This window comes from Eubalaena glacialis, chromosome 20 (genome assembly GCF_028564815.1).
Source record: "Eubalaena glacialis isolate mEubGla1 chromosome 20, mEubGla1.1.hap2.+ XY, whole genome shotgun sequence".
Lineage (NCBI taxonomy): Eukaryota > Metazoa > Chordata > Mammalia > Artiodactyla > Balaenidae > Eubalaena > Eubalaena glacialis.
The window spans coordinates 31,866,603-31,888,740 of record NC_083735.1 but is presented as its reverse complement, the minus strand read 5'-3'; the positions used below and the strand labels follow the sequence as shown (position 1 = coordinate 31,888,740).

Below are 22,138 nucleotides of genomic sequence, written 5' to 3'. Positions count from 1 at the left end.
AATCAGCCAAATTCTAGCTTTTGAGACTAGGTAATGATTTGCCCATAAAAGATAAGCCATATTTTCATGAATTATGAATTTTAAAGATGAAATTTGTCTCCATTTCATTGACTCATCTTCTTATATCTTCACTTAACTTGTGCACTTAAACAAGAGTATTATGCATAGCCTTCCTCAATCTCCAGATTATTTTGTACAAACACACAAAAAATTTAAAAAGGCAAGTTTTATACGTCAGAATAACCAAAACGTTATGAAATAGGGGCAAAAACATACCAATTTTAAGCACACCAAGATTTTCTACGAAGATAGAAATGCCAATTAGTGCATTTGATTCTGTTATTCTTCACCTATGTCCCAGGAAGCATTTTGCGGCAATTGATAAATAGTTTCAAAAGTTTTATTTTAACTTGCTTCATAATTGAATCAGCTACATAATGAAGAAAATGATCAAAATCTAAGCTTGAAATTAAAATTAGTTATTAAATATTGAGTATATGAAAAATTTATGAGCTTCTTATAAGACTATAAAATAGATCACTACCTTAACTTTCTAAAAGAGGATAATTTGAACTCACAAGAGGAAAATTGTAAAAATTTTATATGTATTAAGTTAAATGAGGACTTCTTATAGTTCACACATTTCTGTCAGCAGCAGGAATAAAGATCCCTAGAATCATTATGCAAATTTTAATATACTTAGCCATAATAAAATACAGAAATAGTTAATCATATATTACTCTAAATAGCATCGTACTTATACATCTTAGCCAAGTAACTTAAACCATACCATACCAGAGCAACACCTCCTCCATAGTATTTATCACACAGCCTCCCTTGAACGGTTGCACCAACATAATTTGGTTTTTCTCTGTAACTTAAGTTTAAAAAAGAAGCAAATCATAAAATTTTGTAAAATTAAGAACAATTAATATTAAATTTACCTAATATTTTTTGTTTTGCATACTTATATAACAAATTCATAGATATTTCCACTTTAACACTAGGATAACAAAGCATAGAAAGGGACTAAACGTGTCTGCTTATTTTGCAAATAGATTTAAAAAACAAATAATAAAAAGTGTATTATAATACGGATTTTTAGAGAATAATTAAGATTTTTTAAATGTAATTAAAAAAAATTATACTGATTCCTATAATGTAAAAATAATAAAAATAAATAAAATTCCTTAAAAGTAAAGCTAAGCCAATGAAGTTGACAAATGGGCAGAGTAAGCTTATGTGTTGAAGTCTCCCCTTAATCAGAAAGAATTAGCCTGCCCTAGCCATGCAAAGGCATGAGTATTTGTGGGACAAAAAATAACTTAAAAGATTATAATTTTATAATTATATACATGATTTTTACATAATATGATAATATATAATACATATAGGTTCTGAATATTGATAAGAGAAAAACAAAGATATTATTAAATAGAAAGGGAGGCTTATATTTTTAAAAGTGCAGCTCACTGTGAATATAGTATGTCAGAGATATTGAAATGTACAGTAGTGTTTCCATTTCATCACTATTTTGTTTTGATTTTATGGAAATAAAACATTAAAAGAAGGCCATATTACTATATTCATAGAATTCAGGTATATTTTTTCAGATAGATACTGTTAATATTTTACGTATCGTTAGGCACATTTAATGATATGTTATATACTCAAGGTAAGAAAACGTGATAATAAGATTGAAGTGAGTTTTAGCTATAAGCCAATAAATAGAGTAATTGATATTAGTAATTCTGCTATAAAACCTGTGTTGTGAAAAATAATATTCACAGGATGTTGTACATAAAAAAATGACACAAGATTTTTTTCCCTAAGGGCCTGTCAACTGTCAGAAATTAGGTCAAATTACATATGCTTTCTAATGTATAAGATTTAGTAATGCCAAGATATACTTACACAAGTAAAAATGCCACATCATGTGGACGCAAAACAAGATAAGATCGTTTCCATTTTAAAAATCTGTGTAATAATTCACTGGCATCTCCAGTTACTGGAATTTTATTTTCATCTATCCAAAGCTCTAATGAAGATAGAATTATTGTAATATTAAATGAATCAAAAATCTAAAATAGAAGACATAAAGAAAATATGTTCAAACTACATGGTTTAAATAGATTTGGGAACTTATCTGCAAAAATAAACGCTATACAAATGTAAATATTAAAAAACTAAACTGTAAATCCGGATTGGATCTTATAAATTCTATTAGCAAGTAATAAATATCACTAATAAAACAAGTAATAAGTAACATTTTGATATGCTTGTGCTTAAGCCAGCCCAACGTCAAGTGTTTAATTTAAGCCTTACAAAACCCTAATTAGGTATTTACAATTATTATTACTCCAGTTAAACAGTTAGAAAACTGAAACTTAAGATGATTATATATTTGCCCTCTTTCACACAATATGTGTATTCAGGCAGGGTCATAATAAAAGTCTGAGAATTGTTTAAGTAACACAAACAAATGCAAAAGCAAGCACTTACAGCATTGGTCAATCCAATCAACTGGAAAATTTTTTGAGTGACAACAGTTGTATCAGAACCCATACGATTATACTGAAAAAGATAATTGCCTTTTAGATCTAAATATATATTGCTTAATATTTAATGATGGTTATTATGCTTAAAATTTAAAAGTATGAGTTAAGAAATTATTTAAATTACCAATGTATTAGTTTTTATTTATTATTATAGATATAACGTGTGAAAAATGAAAAATATTAAAAAAAATACAAAAAGGCACTACAAACTCTTGCAAAAATAAGAGAAGAAGAAAGCCTTCCAAACACATTTTAGGAGGCCAGCATTATCCTAATATCGAAACCAGACAAAAACACCCCAAGAAAAGAAAATTACAGGCCAATATTCTTGATGAATATAGGTGGAAAAATCCTCAAGAGAATATTGGTAATGCGAATTCAACAGCACACTAAAAGGATCATACATCATGATCAAGTGGGATTTATTCCGGGGATGCAATGGTTCTATTTCTGTGAATCAGTCAATGTGATACACACCACATTAACAAAATAAAGAATAAAAAAATCATATGATCATCTCAATAGATGCAGAAAAAGCATTTGACAAAATTCAACCTCCTTTCAGGATAAAAACTCTCAACAAAGTGAATACAGAGGGAATGTGTCTCAGCATGATAAAGGCCACGGCCAACATCATGCTCAACAGTGTAAAGCTAAAAACTTTCCCTCTAAGACCAAGAACAAGGGAAGGATACCTACCATCGCCACTCTTATCTAGCATAGTATTGGAAGTCCTGGCCAGAGAGATTAAGCAAGAAAAAGAAATAAAAGGTATTCAAATTGGGAAAAAAGAAGTAAAACTGTCACTATTTGCAGCTGACAAATATAGAAAACCTTAAAGATTCCACCAAAAAACTGTTGGAACTAAGAAAAATTCACCAAAGTTGCAGGATAAAAAACCAATATGCAAAAATCAGTTATATTTCTTTATAATAATAACAGGCTATCAGAAAGAGAAATTAAGAAAACAATCCCACTTACAATTGCATCAAAAGAATAAAATACCTAGGAAAAATTTAACCAAGGAGATAAGGTCTTTACACTGAAAACTAAAAGACATTGATGAAAGCAACTGAAGAAGGCACAAATGAGTGGAAAGTTATTCCAAGCTCATAAATTAGAATAGTTAATACTGTTAAAATGTTCACACTACCCAAAGCAATATACAGATTCAACGCAATCCTTATCAAAATGTCAATGGCATTTTTCACAGAAATAGAACAAACAGACCTAAAATTTGTATAGCACTACAAAGACCCTGACTAGCCAAAGCAAATGTGAGAAAGAACAAAGCTGGAGACATCATGTTCCCTGATTTCAAACTATATTACTGATACAAAGCACTGTGGGTGGGATTGTCATTAAAACAGACACATAAATCAATGGAACAGAACAGAGAGTTCAGGAAAAAAACCAACACATTACCGTGGGTTAATTAGTTTACAACAAATGGGGAAAGGACAGTCTCTTTAATAAATAAAGTAGGGAAAACTGTACAACACATGCAAAAGAATGAAACTGGACCACTATCTTACACCATACACAAAAAAATAATTCAAAACGTATTAAAGACTTGAATGCAAGACCTGAACCATAAAACACCTAGAAGAAAACAGGTGATATGCTCCTTCACATTGGGTGGATAATGAACAAAGCATGAATATTTTTAATATTCAAAGTTTTCTTACAAGTTGACAGGAAGGCAAACAACCATTAACAAAATGAGCAAAAGGATTGTCAGTTCAGTGAAAAGAAAATACTAGTGGCCAGTAAACATTACATGATGTTCAAATTAATTCTCAGTTAAGGAATGGAAGTTAAAATGACAATGAGATATAATTTTATACCCATTGGCTGACAAAAATTAAAGAGAAATATAAAACTAATCGTTGACAGGTATGACAGGAAAATACTACTTTCAGTTTTACCTTGGAGATGCGAAAAGTTACAGCCTTTTCATAAAGCAATGAACAATATCTATTAAAATTAAACTACATACATATCCTTTGACCCATCATCCATACTCCTGGTGACCTACTTTCACAGAGATTAAATTCCCAAGATGTAAGAACTCATGACTAAGGATACTTCATGTAGCATTATTTATAGTGACAAAGCAACATTGAAAAACCTGGAAACAAAGTGAATACTCACCAATAATAGAATAAATGAATAAATTATGGTATATAAATACAATGGCATGCTGTGTTGTCCTTAAAAAATGAATTAGCTATTCAGTTGGTTTGAAAGCCCTCCCACCAAAAAAATTAATGAGTATATTAAATAATCCAAGCAAACATCAGAGACTGACAGACTTGATTAAGAAAAAAAAACAATTAAATATAAATTGTTACAGAAGGGATGTCCCTGGTGGTCCAATGTTTAAAACTCCATGCTTCCACTGCAGGGAGCACAGTTTGATCCCTGGTCGGGGAACTAAGATCTCACATGCCGTGTGGCATGGCCAAAAAAAAAAAAAAAATGTTACAGAAGACATAGTACATTTTCAAGGACTGGGATGTCTATCAGGAAGACATAAAACTATAAACATTATATGCATCTAAGAACTGAGCCTAAAAGTTACACAAAATACAAAATGCACAAGTGAAGGGAGAAATAGAAAATTCAACAATAATGTTTGGAGATTTAAGAACACAATTTCAGTAGTAGAATAACTGGTCAAAAACTCAACACAGATATAGAAGACTAAAACTAAACCCTAAACCAACAGATATTTATAGAATATTCCACCCCAAAACAGCACAACATATGCTTCTCAAGTGCTCATGGAACATGATCTAGGAATAGACTATATACTAGGTTATAGGATAAGCTTCAACTGAGTTAAAACAATTAAAAAATACAAAATTGCTCTCTGACCACAAAAATTAAATAAAAAATCAACAACAGAAAGAAATTTGAGAAATTCAAAGTATGTGGAAATTAAACAATAGATTATAAATAACCAATAATCAAAGAAGAAATCATGGGGAAATGAGAAAATACTATAATACAACATAGTAAAACTTATGGTATTCAGCTAAAGCAGTGCTCAGAAGGCAACTTATAGGAAATAGCTATATTAAAAAAAAGAAGCACCATCTGAAATAACTAATTTCCACTTAGGAAATTAGTGAAAGAAAAGCAAACACAAAGAACTCAAAGGAAGGAAATGGAAGAAATTAATAAAAATCAGAGCAAAATGATTGAAGTATGAATATAAAAAACAACATATATTAACAAAACAAAAATTATTAATTCAGGATAAAAGAAAGGTTACAGTCACCAACCACAGAGAAATAACTAGCCTTGTAAATGAACACTGTGAAAAATAATGTGGCAACAATTTAGGTAACTTAGATGAAATGAATGATTTCTTGTAATAAACAGATACTGAAACTGACTCAAGAAGAAACAGAATATGTAACAAGCAAAAAGATTAAATATGCATTTTAAAAATTCCCACAAAGAAAAACCTAGTTCTAGAAGGCTTTATTGGTGCATCCAATCAAACATTTAGAGAAGAATTAACACCAATTCATTACAAATTCTCCTATAAAATCGGAGGGAACCCATTTCTATTCATTCAATAAGGTCAGTATTACCCTGATACAAAAACCAGAAAAGACATAACAAGAAAATAAAAGTCCAAAGCAAACTACATTCCTCATGAATATTATTGTAAAAATCCTAATCAGAATACTAACCAATTTATGCAACACATAAAAAGAATTATACACCACAACCAAGTGGGATTTATCTCAGAAATACAAGCTTGGCTTAATGTCTAAAAACCAATAGATGTATTTCAAAACATTGTAGAATAAGGAACATAATGACCAAAACCCACATGATTCTTTTTTTCCTTTTTACATCTTTATTGGAGTATAATTGTTTTACAATGTTGTGTTAGTTTCTGCTGTATAACAAAGTGAATCAGCTATACATATACATATATCCCCATATCCCCACCCTCTTGCGTCTCCCTCCCACCCTCCCTATCCCACCCCTCTAGGTGGTCACAAAGCACTGAGCTGATCTCCCTGTGCTATGCAGCTGCTTCCCACTAGCTGTCTATTTTACATTTGGTAGTGTATTTATGTCAATGCTACTCTTTCACTTTGTCCCAGCTTCCCCTCCCCACCCCCGTGTCCTCAATTTTATTCTCTACATCTGCGTCTTTATTCCTGTCCTGCCCCTACGTTCATCAGAACCTTTTTTTTTTAGATTCCATATATATGTGTTAGCATACGGTATTTGTTTTTCTCTTCACTCTGTATGACAGACTCTAGGTCCATCCACCTCACTACAAATAACTCAATTTCATTTCTTTTTATGGCTAATATTCCATTATATACATGTGCCACATCTTCTTTATCCATTCATCTGTCGATGGACATTTAGGTTGCTTCCATGTCCTGGCTATTGTAAATAGTGCTGCAATGTACATTCTGGTACATGTCTCTTTTTGAATTATGGTTTTCTCAGGGAATATGCCCAGTAGTGGGATTGCTGGGTCATATGGTAGTTCTATTTTTTTTCTCCATAGTGGCTATATCAATTTACATTCCCACCAACAGTGCAAGAGGGTTCTCTTTTCTCCACACCCTCTCTAGCATTTATTGTTTGTAGATTTTTGGAAAGCTGGCCAATCTTTCAAAAGACACAGAAGAAGCATTTGACTAAAGAAAAAAAAAAAAAAGCTCAATAAACTAGGGATAGACGAGAACTCCCTCAACCTGATAAAGGTCATCTATTAAAAACCCACAGATAGCATCACACTTAATGGTGAAAGAGTTATTTCTCTTAGATCAGGAAAAAGATAAGTATATCTGTTCTCATTGTTACTATCTCAGCTTTCACTGGAGGCTCTAGCCTAAGCATTTAGTAAAGGAAAAGAAACAAGAGGCATCTGCATAGAAAAAGAAGTTAAACACTCTATTAACAGACAAAAAGATGTGTATATATAAAAATCCTAAGAAAACCACTAAAAGACATTAGCACTAATAAATGATTTCAGCAGAATTGGAGAATACAAGATCAATATATAAATCAATTGCATTTCCATACACCAGCAATAAACAATCTAAAATTAAATTAAGAAAATAAATCCATTTATGACAATATCAAAAAATGATAATATGCCAAAAAATAAATTTAACAAAAGAAGTACAAAACAGGCACTGAAAACTACAAAACAACATTGAAAGAAAGTAAAGAAGATACAAATAAATGGAAAGTGAACCTGTGTTCATGGATTGGAAGACCTGTTATTGTTAAGATGGCAATATTTTCCAAATTGATCTATAGAAATAATATAATCCTTATTAAAATTCCAGCATTGTTTTGCAGGAATTGGCAAGTTTACCTTACTATGTATATGAAAGTGAAAGGGATCCAGAATGTCTGCAAAAATTTTAAATAAGAAGAACAAAGTTGGAAGACTCATACACCCCAATTTGAAAACTAACTACAAAGCTGTAATGATCAAGGCAGTGTGCTTTTGGCATTCGATTAGAGATATAGATCAATAAAACAACAATTTCTAGAAATAAATTCTAACACTTATGGTCAATTGATATTTGGAGAGAGCAAGAACACTAAATGGAGAAAGACTGATGTTTTCAAAATTTTAAAATGTTGTGCTTCAAATGACACAATCAAAAAATGAAAAGATAACCCACAGAATGGATAAAAATATTTGCAAATCATATATTGGATAAGGATCTAGCATCCACAATATATAATGAATACTTAACTACAACAATAAAAAGACAACCCAATGAAATATGTGTAAAGAATTTAAATAATTTCTCAAATAAAATATGCTAATAGCTAATAAGAAAATGCAAATATTCTCAACATAATTACACAATAGGGAATGCAAATCAAAAGCACAGTGAGAAACTAATTCACACCCACCAGGATGGCTAAAGTCCAAAAGACAGACAATAACAAACAGAATTGAGAATTTAGAGGAATTGGAACTCATACATTTGTTCATTGCTGGTGCAATACATAATGGTGAAAATTGTTTTTTAGGATCTCAAAATGTGAAACATAGAGTTACCACACAACTCAGCAACTCTCACCTTTTGCATCTACCTAATAGAAATAAAAGCTTATGTCCACACAAAAACTTGTACAAAAATAACATTATTATGATACGAATATTATTGGAAAGCAGAGATAAGATATGCCAGCTGAGACACCCAGTGGACCACCCCACTCTAAGCAAAATCAGTAGCTTACTAACAGTACACAAGTGAGGCCAGTCCAGCACAAGGAGATTTTAATGAGATCAGAGGATATTTAAGAATTGTGAGCTAAATAAATAGTTGTTCTTTTAAGCCACTAAATTTTGGAGTAGTTTGTTATGGAGCAACAAAAAGTGTCTCAGGAATCTATACATGACTACAACAAGGAATAGAAGTAAGAATATATGAAAATATCTAATTTTCAAGCACAGTAAAATAAAATGCCTAGCAAATATGTGAAACCTATAAGAAGAAAAGTTCACAAACTAAGGGGGAATAAAAAATTAATTACAGAGAGTGGGACTCCTGAGATGGTGAAATAATGAGGTCTGCAAATCCTTTCCACAATAAGCAATGATAAAAGACAAAAATGTCAAAAGCATTTCAAGATTCTGGCAATTGACCAAGGACATTAAAATGAGAAATATTAATTAAAGAAAAACTATTGATCCTATAGTAAGAACAGTGGGAATCTGTGACATTTCACCTGAGGTTGTCCCCAACCACATCTCAAATTGTATTGTGTGGTAATTCTACCATGGTAGGTCAAGCCATAAAATCCAGACACTTCCCTATCAGAGGAAGATAACTTGATTTGGTGCAGAGCAGGGCAAAACTACGTGCCCAGATATATTGTCAAAAACAATAGTGATCTCTGTGGCAAATGAATATTGAAGGGCATCATCACAGATAAACTTAGGCTGTGATACTGGTTATTTCAAGCAACAGACCAGAAGATGAGCCAGAAATCTAACATGGAATTGGGGGGGGGGATACCATAGCCACAATGGGTCTTGACAACCTTCCATATATCCTTTATAGTCTGGACTATTCCATTCATGTACCAGGTAACACTCATGCTCAGAAGAGACTGAAAGGGGTCTAAGATAGCGACAAGTTCATGGCTGAACTTGAAACATTACTCACTACCTGAGGAGATGTGAGAAAGTCCTATAAAAATCAAAACCTACCTGACTTGAAAATTGCATGAAAATTGAATACTTTCCCTAACTAACAGACAAATCCATTTGCAAAGGGTAGAAGCCTTACTAGCTCAAATGTTGGAGCATAGCCTCTGACCAGTCATTGGCTGACCACTAAGATATGTTCACCCAAGGTCAACCACAAAAATCCTGGCTTAAAAGTAGAAACAAGAATTTAAAAAATAGTAAGCACAATAAAACAATGTTACCCACATATTTGAAAATGCAGTCATTAGAAACTATGAGGTAGACCTTATTGGATTTAGCACACGAAACTTTAAAGTAACTACGGTAAACATGGAACTGAAAGGAACCATGTTTAAAGAAGTAAAGGAATGATGACATTGACTCGTAAAAAAGAGAGTATCAGTAAAGAATATAAATTATACATTATAATGTACTGCTTCGTGATGATGGCTAATAACACTGCATCATATACTTGAATGTTGCTAAGAGAGTAGATCTTAAATGTTCTCATCACAAAAGAGAAATGAAAATTAATTATGTGACAGGATGGACGTGGTAGCCAATACTACAGTGGTAATCATTTTGTAATTTATAAATGTATCAAGTCAACACATACACATTAAACTTACACAGTTATGTGTCAATTACATCTCAATAAACCTGAGTGAAATAGAAAAAACAAATAATAATTATAAAATTGTAAAAAAGAACTAAATAGATACTTGAGTTGAAAATATAGTAACTAAAATTATATGAGCTCACTAGCAGAAAGAATAAATGAAAATAATAATGTATCAATAGAAATTATTCAACATAAAGAACAGAAAGGAAAAACAAGAAAGAAGTAAAGTGAACAGAATCTCAGACACCTGTTGGACACCATAAAGCAAATACACATTTACATAATGAGCGTCTTAGAAGGAGAGGAGAGATAGAAATGATCAAAAAACAAAACAAAACAAACAGAAACAAAAAACAAAACTTGAGTAAATAATAGCTAAAAACTCCCAAACAATGAAAATCACTAATCTACGCATTACTTAGGCTCAACAAACTTCAAGTAAGATAAAATCAAAGACAATCACACATAGACACATCATAGTTAAGTTACTGGACAACAGCCACAAGGAGAAAATCTTTATACTGAGAAGAAAAAAATGGTACATCACCTATAGGAGAGGCACAGCAAGGTTCAGAGCTGACTTCTCATTAGAATCAATGGAGACCAGGTGGGGTTACTAATTCAAAGTGCTACTACAAAATACTCTCAATCAAGAATTCTATACTCAGCAAAACTATTCTTCATAAGTAAAGGCAAGAGAAAGCCATTCTCAAATTTTAAAGAGAGAGAGAGAGAGAAATCAGTGATAGCAGAGCTGCTCTGCCAGAAATAATAAGGCAAGAAATGATAATAATCAGGAAATTTTTAGGTTGAAAAGATGACACAAAACAGTAACTCATATCTACGTAAGTATAATAAAGAACATTGGTACTAGCAATAGCAAAGTATAAAACAATAAATATCTTGTCTTTTCTTCTCTAAAATCAGTTTAAAAAAATTTGCAAAAGACAGTAATTTATCCTCTTTTTTTTTTTTCTTTTTTGTCCAAGCGGCTTGCGGGATCTTAGTTCCCCGACCAGGGATCGAACTTGGGCCCCCGGCAGTGAAAAAGCCTGCATCCTAACCACTGGGCCGTCAAGGAATTCCCACAAAAGACAATAATTTAAATTTCAAGAAAGGGTGGTATAAACTCATCTCTCCCTGTTCCTCCAAGCTGATCGAAATTATAAAAAAGTATAAACCCTGAAATAATATAACACAAAAATCATAGGATGTCTCTAAAAGGTGGAAGTAAGAAGGTACCTGTACAGGTATGCTAGGAATGGAAGAACAACATAGCTTCTCAGCAATTCCCAACACCTCATGCAGTGGCAAAAAAGTAGTCCAGGTAGAAATGGAGTGAGAAACCCATTAAACTTTGGTGCCTAGAGTAGTAACCTCTGCACCACAGCATGGAGGTTCTCATTAACGAGCTTGAGACAACAGGTGGCCTGGACCAGGAAACAGCCATTTGGTCCTATCGGCAGTATCAGCAGGGAAGAGTGAGACTCTTCTGACAAAATAGCTCCACCCCCACAGGCTTGATGCCTCCTGTACCTACCTAGAAACACTAGGCAGAATGACCCTGGGAAGTAACTCCCATCTGCACAAACAGTACTAGAGTCCCACTGGCACTGGGTGGACCAAGGAGACACTTTCCACCTGCACAGGCCCACCATCTACACTATTCCACTCAGAGGCCATAGGAGGAGACAGGGGAAGGTCCTTCCACTCCTGCAGGCGGGACAGGCAAGTATCACTGAGACCCGCAGAAACAGCGACTGAACCAAGAAGACCAAAATAGCGTTATGAAGGCTCTGAGGACTTTTGTCATTGAATTCAACCCATATAACTTGGTCAGGACTTATGTGCTACAACTAAGGAGTCTGAATGAACAAAATAAAAGATTTACGTAGAATGAAGAATTGCGTAACATAATAGTCAAGATTTCCAGAAAGCAACTGAAAACCATTTGCCATACCAAGAACCAGGAAAATCACAACTTGAGGGAGAAAAGTCAGTCAATACATGTCAACACCAAAGTACATCACTTGTTAGAATTATCTGACAAAGAGTTTAAAGTAGCCTTTGTAAAATGATAGCAACAAATAATTAAAAATATCCTTCATGGGGAGTGAAGTCAGCAAAATGGAGAACTAGAAAACACCAAGCCTTCGTTTTTCTCTGGAAACATCAAAAGACAACCAGAAACTGGCTGAAATAACCTCATTGGGGCCTCCAGAAAACCTCAGGAAAACATTCAAAGGTCTACAAATGTCCAAACAGGAAAAAAACATCTTGAAAATGACAGGAAATTTTGTGGTGTTTTTACTCCCCTATGCCCTAGTCCCTTCCCCAGTGTGGCATGGTTTAATCTGGAGGAAATGGTAGTCCATTTCCCAATTCCCTCCCTTATACCGGGTGGAGCAGAGAAGACCTTATCTGCAATGTTCTAACCTGTCTGGAAGGTGCCTGAATGGCTGTTTTCCATGTCGCCTGCTTATTTTTTCAAATGCTGAATTTTCAACAAAAATCACAAGGTGTCTTAGTCAGTTTGGGCTGCCCTAACAAAAACACCATAGACTGGGTGCTCAAACAACAAACATTTATTTCTCACAGTTCTGGAGGCCAGGAAGTTTAAAGATTAGGTTTCCAGCATGCCCTGTGTCTGATGAGAACATGCTCCCTGCTTCAGAGATGGCCATCTTGCCATCTTCCTGCTCTGTCCTCACATGGTAGAAGAGGTGAGGGAGCTCTCCGGCCTCTCATTTATAAGGGCACTAATCCCATTCATGAGGGCTCCACCTTCATGACCTAAGCCACTCCCAAAGGCTCCACTTCCCAATACCATCACTATGCATTAGTGTAAATTTTAGAGGAACAGAAACATTCAGTGTATGTTACAAGGCAAACAAAGAAAAAAAGCATGGCCCAAACGAAGGAAATAAATTGGCAGAAACCATTCCTGAGGACGTAGAGACATACTAGACAAAGTCTTTAAAACAACTGTCTAAAATATGCTCAAAGAGCTAAAGGAAAACAAAAAGAATGAAGGGAAGTCGGGAAAATGATATATGACTAAAATGAAAATATCAACAAAGATATATAAATTATAAAAAGAAACCAAACAGAAATTCTGCCATTGAAAAATGCGATAACTGAACTGAAAATTGAGTAGAAGGGTTCAACAGCAGATTTAAAGGGGCAGCAGAAAGAAGCAGTAAACTTGAGAATGGGATAACTGAAATTATTGAGTCTGAGAACCAGAAAGAAAAAAACGGAGGGACTTGTGGGATACCATTATGCAGAACAATATATGATTTAAGGGAATCCCAGGAGAAGAGAGATTATTTAAAGACATAATGGCCAAAAGCTTGCCAGATCTGATGAACCACATGAACACACAAATCCTTGAGCTTAAATTTTAAGAAGGATAAAGCCAAAGAGACCCACACCAAGACAAATTACAATCAAACTGTCAAAAGCTAAAGAGAATATTAATATTGAAGGCAGCAAGAGAAAAATAACTAACCACATAAAAGGGGTGATAATAAGATTACTAGCCAATTTCTTAACAAAAACTTTAGAGGCCAGAAGACAAGGGGATGATATATTTAAAGTGCTGAATGCGAAATGAAACAGGCACTTTGGAAGACAGCCTGGCAGTTTCTCACAAAAAAATCAAACAAAAAAAACATACTGTTACCATATGATGCAGCAATCATGTTGCTTGATATTTACCCAAAGGAGTTAAAATATGTCAATACAAAAACCTGTGAATGGGGGCTTCCCTGGTTGTGCAGTGGTTGAGAGTCTGCCTGCCAATGCAGGGGACACAGGTTCGAGCCCTGGTCTGGGAAGATCCCACATGCCGCGGAGCAACTAGGCCCGTGAGCCACAATTGCTGAGCCTGCGCGTCTGGAGCCTGTGCTCCGCAACAAGAGAGGCTGCGATAGTGAGAGGCCCGCGCACCACGATGAAGAGTGGCCCCCACTTGCCGCAAGTAGAGAAAGCCCTCGCACAGAAACGAAGACCCAACACAGCCATAAATAAATAAATAAATGAATGAATGAATGAATGAATGAATGAATGAAAACCTGTGAATGGATGTTTACAGCAGCTTGATTCATCTGCCAAAATGTGGAAGCAACCAAGATGTCCTTTAGTAGATGAATGGATAAATAAACTATGGTACATACACACAATGCAATATTACTCAGTACTAAAAAGAAATTAGCTCTCAAGCCATGATAAGGCATGTAGTAAAGTTAAATGCATGTTACCAAGGTAAAGAAGCCAATCTGTAACTGCTACATACTGTACATTTCAACTATATGATCTTCTGAAAAAGGCAAAATTATGGAGACAATAAAAAGATCAAAGGTTATTAGACATTATAGGTATGGGAATGATGAATAAAAATTACTAAGAAACTATTTTATAGGTAACAGATGCTTTAATATGTTAATTATATAAAATTAAAAATAAACTAATAGAGATTTGATTTCCAATTTACTACTGATACTAGTAATTTAAATTCATTAAGGCAGAGATAGAGCAAAAATTATTATTTATTGTCCTGTGTTAAAAATTTATTCCAACACTTTTTATAAACTCCCATTGCTAATATAAATTAACATAAGCCAAATAAATGAAAGTATACTTACTAAATTTTTTTCAACTACAACATGCATTTCTATATACTGAGAGAATTCTGCAAGTGGCTGAAAAAAAATCACAAACTTTAGATAAAAATTGAAGAATCATTTAATTATTTTAAGTAATATACTACTTCACAAATTCAACACTGAAAATTCAATTTTCTATATGAAAATAGAAATCATTTTCAGAATATTGCCTTTGTCATGTCTTTCACACCTGATCAATCACTGAATTTATTCAGAAAATAACTTTCCTCTACCTTCCATTCTCCATATTCTCACTGGTACTGGGCTACTCATATGATTCTCTTCCCTGAGGAAATTCTTCTCTTGACTTGCCATTATGTGTGTATTTATGTTCATTTAATGATTCCATTATACATTATTATGCTGTATGATTTTATCTATGACCTTGAAAGAGTAGGGGCACATCTCTGTGTTTAGAGGGGTGGGATTTCATCTGAAGGATAAAGTTAATCCTTGTATAAATCACCACAGAAAAAAGTGAGCAACAGAGAAACAAAATGACTGGGTTTCTTAAACTGCACCGTAGATATCTCAGGATATCTGGTTATGATGTCATTCAGTTAGACCACAGTGGTTAAATTAGGCACAAATGTGAGGCCCGATGGGCTTATGATCTGTGTGACTTACACTCTGCCAACAAGTAATAATTGTTGTAACTACATTTAATAAAATATTACTTATGTTCATCATTATTTTTACATGAAGTTAACCTAGGAAGAATGCACTAGGGAAAACTTGGAAGACAGTCTTTGTGGGCACTTTAAGGCTGTAGTGCAGTTAACTCAAAATAGTTTCTTACTAAAATAGCATACCATGTATAAGCACTGGACAAATATATAGAAGCAGAAAAGGAGGATCAAATTTCAAAAATTGAGAAAACTTTTATTATGCGTATTTTAATGTCTGAATTTTTTTTTTTACACTGGTATTTAATCCTTTGAAAGTTCAAAACTATCACATTTTAGTTAAACCATTTTTCTTAACATAAAGAGGAGCAATAAAGAGGGAAAAACAAATCTAGGATTTAGCAGAGAAAAGTGAAGATTATAGTAATTTAAAGGAAAAAAAGTCAATAAGTTCAGTAAGACAAATTTAGGGGTGAATGATCATTCATTTTTTCCCTCCATTTAAAAATTCTCTTTTAAAACCTTGGAGACTTGAGGGTTTTTTTTGTTTTGTTTTTTTTAATGCAAATGAAATCCCCTTATGGTCTAATTGGTTTATTTTCATTTCCATCCAAAAGGAAGCACCGAATGCTTCATGATAGTTTTGCTTATAGGATTCCATCCTTTCATTGAAGTGCCTAAACAAGGAAATGACACTACTTTACTGGAGGAGAAAAATAAACATTTATATTAATTGAAAGTAACAAAATATTAATGCTTTGAGGGATTCAAAGCTATTTGTTTTAACCAACATAAGTGTTAGTTGACTTACATTTCCTGAAGTAATCCTTGTTTATTTTCATCTTTGAGATAGGGATTGATGATATTTAGTTGATTATAATTTATTCATTTATTTACTGGACAATAAGCTTTCATGGGGAAAAGATATAGTCCGTTTTAGCAAAATAATTAAAAATTTAAGACAAAGATGCATAAAAGAATGCCAAGAAATCTGTATATTGGGAAGGTGGGCAGGTATTAAGATTTCAGAAGACCTCAAAAGCTATTTTATTTAGTAAAAGAAAGTAGCCAATAAAGAAAACCAATTTCTTGGAAATGTGCTATATAAAGTTGACATCAATTGCATGAAAGTTTGCTTTGGTCAAATAAATACTAAAGAATTGGAGCTAGGGAAGAAGATTGGAGAACACTACTAAATGATCCAATTGCAATATAGTTGGATTAAAAAGTTAAAGCTAAAAGATACCAAAGCCCACTGGTAAGAATATTCAGGAAGTGAGAGGGACATGAAGATGATGATAGATAGATAGATGATAGACGATATAGATAGATAAATAGATAAGTAGGTAGATAGTTAATGTGTATGTTTGTGTATTTTGTTTAACTTGGGCAGTCATTATGTCCAATGTAAGCTAAATAACTCAGAAAAAAATTGGAATGAGAGTGGGAGATCTATAAATCACAGTAGATAAAGCCATGAAAAAATATACAAGACAATATACAAGACAAACAAAAACCTGAGACATAACACAAGAAATATCATTATCTAGAACATGAGTATATAAGGAAAAGTCAGAGAAAGTGAGATAGAAAGTGAAGCAGGAGAATTTTATCAGAGAGTAAAGTGAGTTGAAAATTCCAGGAAGTTTTTATATTATTTCACCATTAACATTATACTTAATGGTGGTGGACTTTCTTCTTAAAATTGGTCCAAGACAAGGATATTCTTCTCACCTATTCAACACCATGCTAACCAGGGCATGTAGGCAATAAAAGAGAAGTTAAAAGCATAATAATTGAAAAGGAAGAACACTATCTTTATTTAAGATGACATCATCTTGTACAGAGAAAACTACAAAGAGTACAACAAAAAACTAATACCCAATTTAAACAAGTTTGCAGAATATGAAATCAGTATACAAAAGTCAATAATTTCCAAACATGAATAATGAGAAATCCAAATTTGAAATAAAATTTTAAATGTGAAATAGCATTTAAATAACAAAATTTGTAGAAATAAATTTAACATAAGTTTGGCTGACAACTTGAAGACAACTATACAAAAGACTGTGGCAAAAAATTAAAGAAGACCTAAAAACAAAAGACTGTTCAATGTTCATGGATAGGACGAGTTAATATTGTTAAGTGGCAATATTTCCAAGATTAATCTACAGAATCAACAGAATCCCAGCTTGGTTTTTCAGGGAATTGAAAATAAGTGAATTTTAAAATTTATTTGGAGATTGATAGTATCAAGAATAGCCAAAACAATCTTGAGAAAGAACATTACTGAAGGATGTACACTTACTAATTCCAAAACTTATTTCAAAGGTATAGTAGTAAAAAAAAAAAAAAAAGTGTGGCTCTGGCATAAGAATAGACATAAGATCAATGGAGTATTATTGCAAGTGCAGAAATAATCCCTAACATCTATGGTCAACTGATCTTTGAAAAAAAGGGCCATGAAGATTCAGTGGAACAAACATGAGTCTTTTCAACAAATGGTGTTGGGAAAACTAGATATGCATATGAAAAATGATGAATTTAGAGCCCTCCTTCACTCTATACAAAAATTAAATTAAATTGGATCATATATTGAAATGTAAGGGATTAAAGAATAAAACTTTTGGAGGAAATAAGAAATAAATTTTGTAAACCTGGTGTGATGGTTAATTTTTTCTGTGAACTTGCCTGGGTCACAACGCCCAGATTTTTGTTCAAAAATTATTCTGGATGTCTCTGTGAAAATGATTTTGGATAAGATAAACATTTAAATTGGTGGACTTTTAGTGGAGTAGATTATCCCTCATAATATGTGTGGAGCTCATCTGATTAGTTGAAGGCCTTATTAGAGCAAAGACTACCTTGTAAGCAAGAAAGAATCCTTCCAGCTGACTTCCTTTGGACTTGAATACAACTCTTCCCTTGTCTCCAGCCTGCCAGTCTACAGTCTACCCTAAATTCTCTCATTCTCCCTCTCTTTGTGTGTGTGTGTGTGTGTGTGTGTGATTATATAAAATATATGTGTGTGTATACACACACACACACGTACATATATCCTGTTGGTTCTGTTTCCCTGGAGAAGTGTCTTTCCTGAAAGATACCCTTAGCCACTGTTGGTGCAGAGCTGAGATTGTTGAAAACCAAACCCAGAATCTCATTTTGTGAGTGGATGAACTACAACACAAATTGAATTTCCACCCTCACAGGGTGTCTACTGGAAGAAATAAGATCCTAAAAATTGGAGTGGGGGTATATGGGAAACTCTGATGAAGCTGGGGTCACTAAACCTCTAAATTCATTTTTTAATAAATATTTGTTTATTTATTTATTTATTTTGGCTGTGTTGGGTCTTCGTTGCTGCGCGCGGGCTTTCTCTAATTGTGGCGAGTGGGGCCTACTCTTAGTTGTTGTGCACGGGCTTCTCATTGTGGTGGCTTCTGCTGTTGTGGAGCACGGGCTCTAGGCATGCGGGCTTCAGTAGCTGTGGCACACGGGCTCAGTAGTTGTGGCTCATGGGCTCTAGAGCGCAGGCTCAGTAGTTATGGCACACGGGCTTAGTTGTTCCATGGCACGTGGGATCTTCCCAGACCAGGGATTGAAACCATGTCCCCTGCATTGGCAGGCAGATTCCTAACTACTGTACCACCAGGGAAGTCCCTAAACTTCTAAATTCTGATGAGTCTTCTTTGCCAGTAGAAGCAGTCTCTCCATCCCTGGATAAGGATATAAGGAAAACATAATGGCCGACCCTGAGGCAGTTGCCTTAAAAGACACTAGTTATTCTTCTCAGGATCCTAGGTAAGCATCTTCAATATTTATGTGAATGTCACTTATGTTTATTATATCAAAACTTTGATATAACGGATATGGAGAAAGGAGAGCATCTGCAGACAACAAAGGTCTGGATCACAAGGAAAAATGCCACTAACAGCAGAAAATGCCATCTTGGTGTTCTGGAAAACTGAATGACTACTTTTAAGACTTACAATATGTTATGAAGTTTCTGGTATCACTCTCTCTCTCTTTCTCTCTCTCATATACATATGTTAATGTAAATAATTTTTTATCAGAAAAAATACATTGTTTATATTGCTGCATAGTAATAACCATACAGCTTACTCAATTGATCACTTACCTCTACACTTTGTATTTTATAGGGCTTTTCTCTTGACTCAATATCCTTCTCAGCATATAAAGAAGCACCTGTATTCCTATGTTTTACTTGATAAATCACATGTTCAAAACCAATTGAAGGCTCCAAGGGCTCAATTCCATAACTTACATTTTCAAATTGTAGTAAGCCCCTACAAATTCCAAAAACTAAGTGAATAAATAAAATAGTTCATTTTTCACAAAGTCAATAAAATGACACAATCAGTTTTTTTTAATAGTATGCAGATTATTTTCATTCTTAGCCTTATGTGGTGAAGTAAGGAAAAGTTACCGAGTGTCCACAAATTTACTGAGTGGAACAGAGTAGTAATGCTATTGGTATTTACCAAGCTATTAGTACTCCGTGGTCTCTACATACACTAAAAAATCTTAATTCAGGAGAAGAGTAGGAGACAGCACAAGAGTCTCCATGCTGTGCTTTTCCAATGACAATTTCCCACTATAAGCCATGCCTCACTATAAAACTTAGCAAAAATCAAGGAAACTAAAAGCTGGTTCTTTGAGAAGATAAATAAAATTGATAAACCTTTAGCCAGCCTTATGAAGAAAAAAAAGGGAGAGGACTCAAATTAATACAACTAGAAATAAAAAGGAGAAGTTGAAACTGACACCATGGAAATACAAAGGATCATAAGAGACTACTACAAGCAATTATATGCCGATAAAATGAACAGCCTAGGAGAAATGGACAAATTCTTAGAAAGATACAACCCTCCAAGACTGAACCAGGAAGAAATAGAAAATATAAACAGACCAATCACAAGTACTGAAATTGAAACAGTGATTTAAAAACTTCCAACAAACAAAAGTCCAGGACAAGATGGCTTCACAGGGGAATTCTATCAAACATTTAGAGAAGAGCTAACACATGTCCTTCTCAAACCATTCCAAAAAATTGCAGAGAAAGGAACACTCAGAAGCTCATTCTATGAGGCCACTATCACCCTGATACCAAAACCAGACAAAGAGATCACACACACACACACAAATTGCAGGTCAATATCACTGATGAACATAGATGCAAAAATCCTCAACAAAATACTAGCTAACCAAATCCAACAACACATTAAAAGAATCATACACCATGATCAAGTGGGATTTATCCCAATGATGCAAGGATTCTTCAACATATGTAAACCAATCAGTGTGATACACCACATTAATAAACTGAAGAATAAAAACAATATGATCATCTCAATAGATGCAGAAAAGTCTTTTGACAAAATTCAACACCCATATATGATAAAAACTCTCCAGAAAGTGGGCACAGAGGGAACCTACCTCAACATAATAAAGGCCATATACGACAAACCCACAGCAAACATCATTCTCAACAGTGAAAAACTGAAAGCATTTCCTCTAAGATCAGGAACAAGACAAGGATGTCCACTCTCTCCACTTTCATTCAACATAGTTTTGGAAGTCCTAGCCACGGCAATCAGAGAAGAAAAATAAGTAAAAGGAATACAAATTGGAAAAGAAGTTAAACTGTCTGCAGATGACATGATACTATACATAGAAAATCCTAAAGATGCCACCAGAAAAGTACTAGGGCTCATCAATGAATTTGGTAAAGTCACAGGATACAAAATTAATGTGCAGAAATCTGTTGCATTCCTATACACTACTAATGAAAGATCAGAAAGAGAAATTAAGGAAACAATCCCATTTACCATCACATCAAAAAGGATAAAGTACCTAGCAATAAACCTACCTAAGGAGGCAAAAGACCTGTATTCAGACAACTATAAGATACTGATGAAAGAAATCAAAGATGACACAAACAGATGGAGAGATATACCATGTTCTTAGATTGGAACAACCAATATTGTGAAAATGACTATACTACCCAAAGCAATCTACAGATTCAATGCAATCTCTATCAAACCACCAATGGCATTTTTCACAGAACTAGAACAAAAAATTCCACAGTTTGTATGAAAACACAAAAGACCCCGAATAGCCAAAGCAATCTTGAGAAAGAAAAACGGACTAGAGGAATCAGGTTCCCTGATTTCAGACAATACTACAAAGCTACAGTAATCAAGACAGTATGGTACTGGCACAATAACACAAATATAGATCAATGGAACAGGCTAGAAAATCCAGATATAAACCTATGCACCTATGGTCACCTAATCTATGACAAAGGAGGCAAGAATATACAATGGAGAAAAGACAGTCTCTTCAATAAGTGGTGCTGGGAAAACTGGACCGTTACATGTAAAAGAATGAAATTAGAACACTCCCTAACACCATACACAAAAATAAACTCAAAATGG

At 33.8% G+C, this 22,138-nt stretch overlaps 1 protein-coding gene across 1 annotated transcript in view; it reads right to left on the bottom strand.

Annotated features, from left to right (window-relative positions):
• The window catches only part of ADAM2 (ADAM metallopeptidase domain 2), a 100,373-nt gene that overhangs the window by 50,016 nt on the left and 28,219 nt on the right, over nucleotides 1-22,138 (bottom strand). Inside the window, exons 6-10 of the mRNA XM_061177396.1 lie at nucleotides 19,819-19,987; nucleotides 15,034-15,090; nucleotides 2,503-2,574; nucleotides 1,915-2,081; nucleotides 796-877 (exon numbers count right to left, since the gene is read on the bottom strand). Of these exons, the coding sequence (XP_061033379.1) occupies nucleotides 796-877; nucleotides 1,915-2,081; nucleotides 2,503-2,574; nucleotides 15,034-15,090; nucleotides 19,819-19,987 (547 nt within the window). The remainder of the gene's footprint in view (nucleotides 1-795; nucleotides 878-1,914; nucleotides 2,082-2,502; nucleotides 2,575-15,033; nucleotides 15,091-19,818; nucleotides 19,988-22,138) is intronic.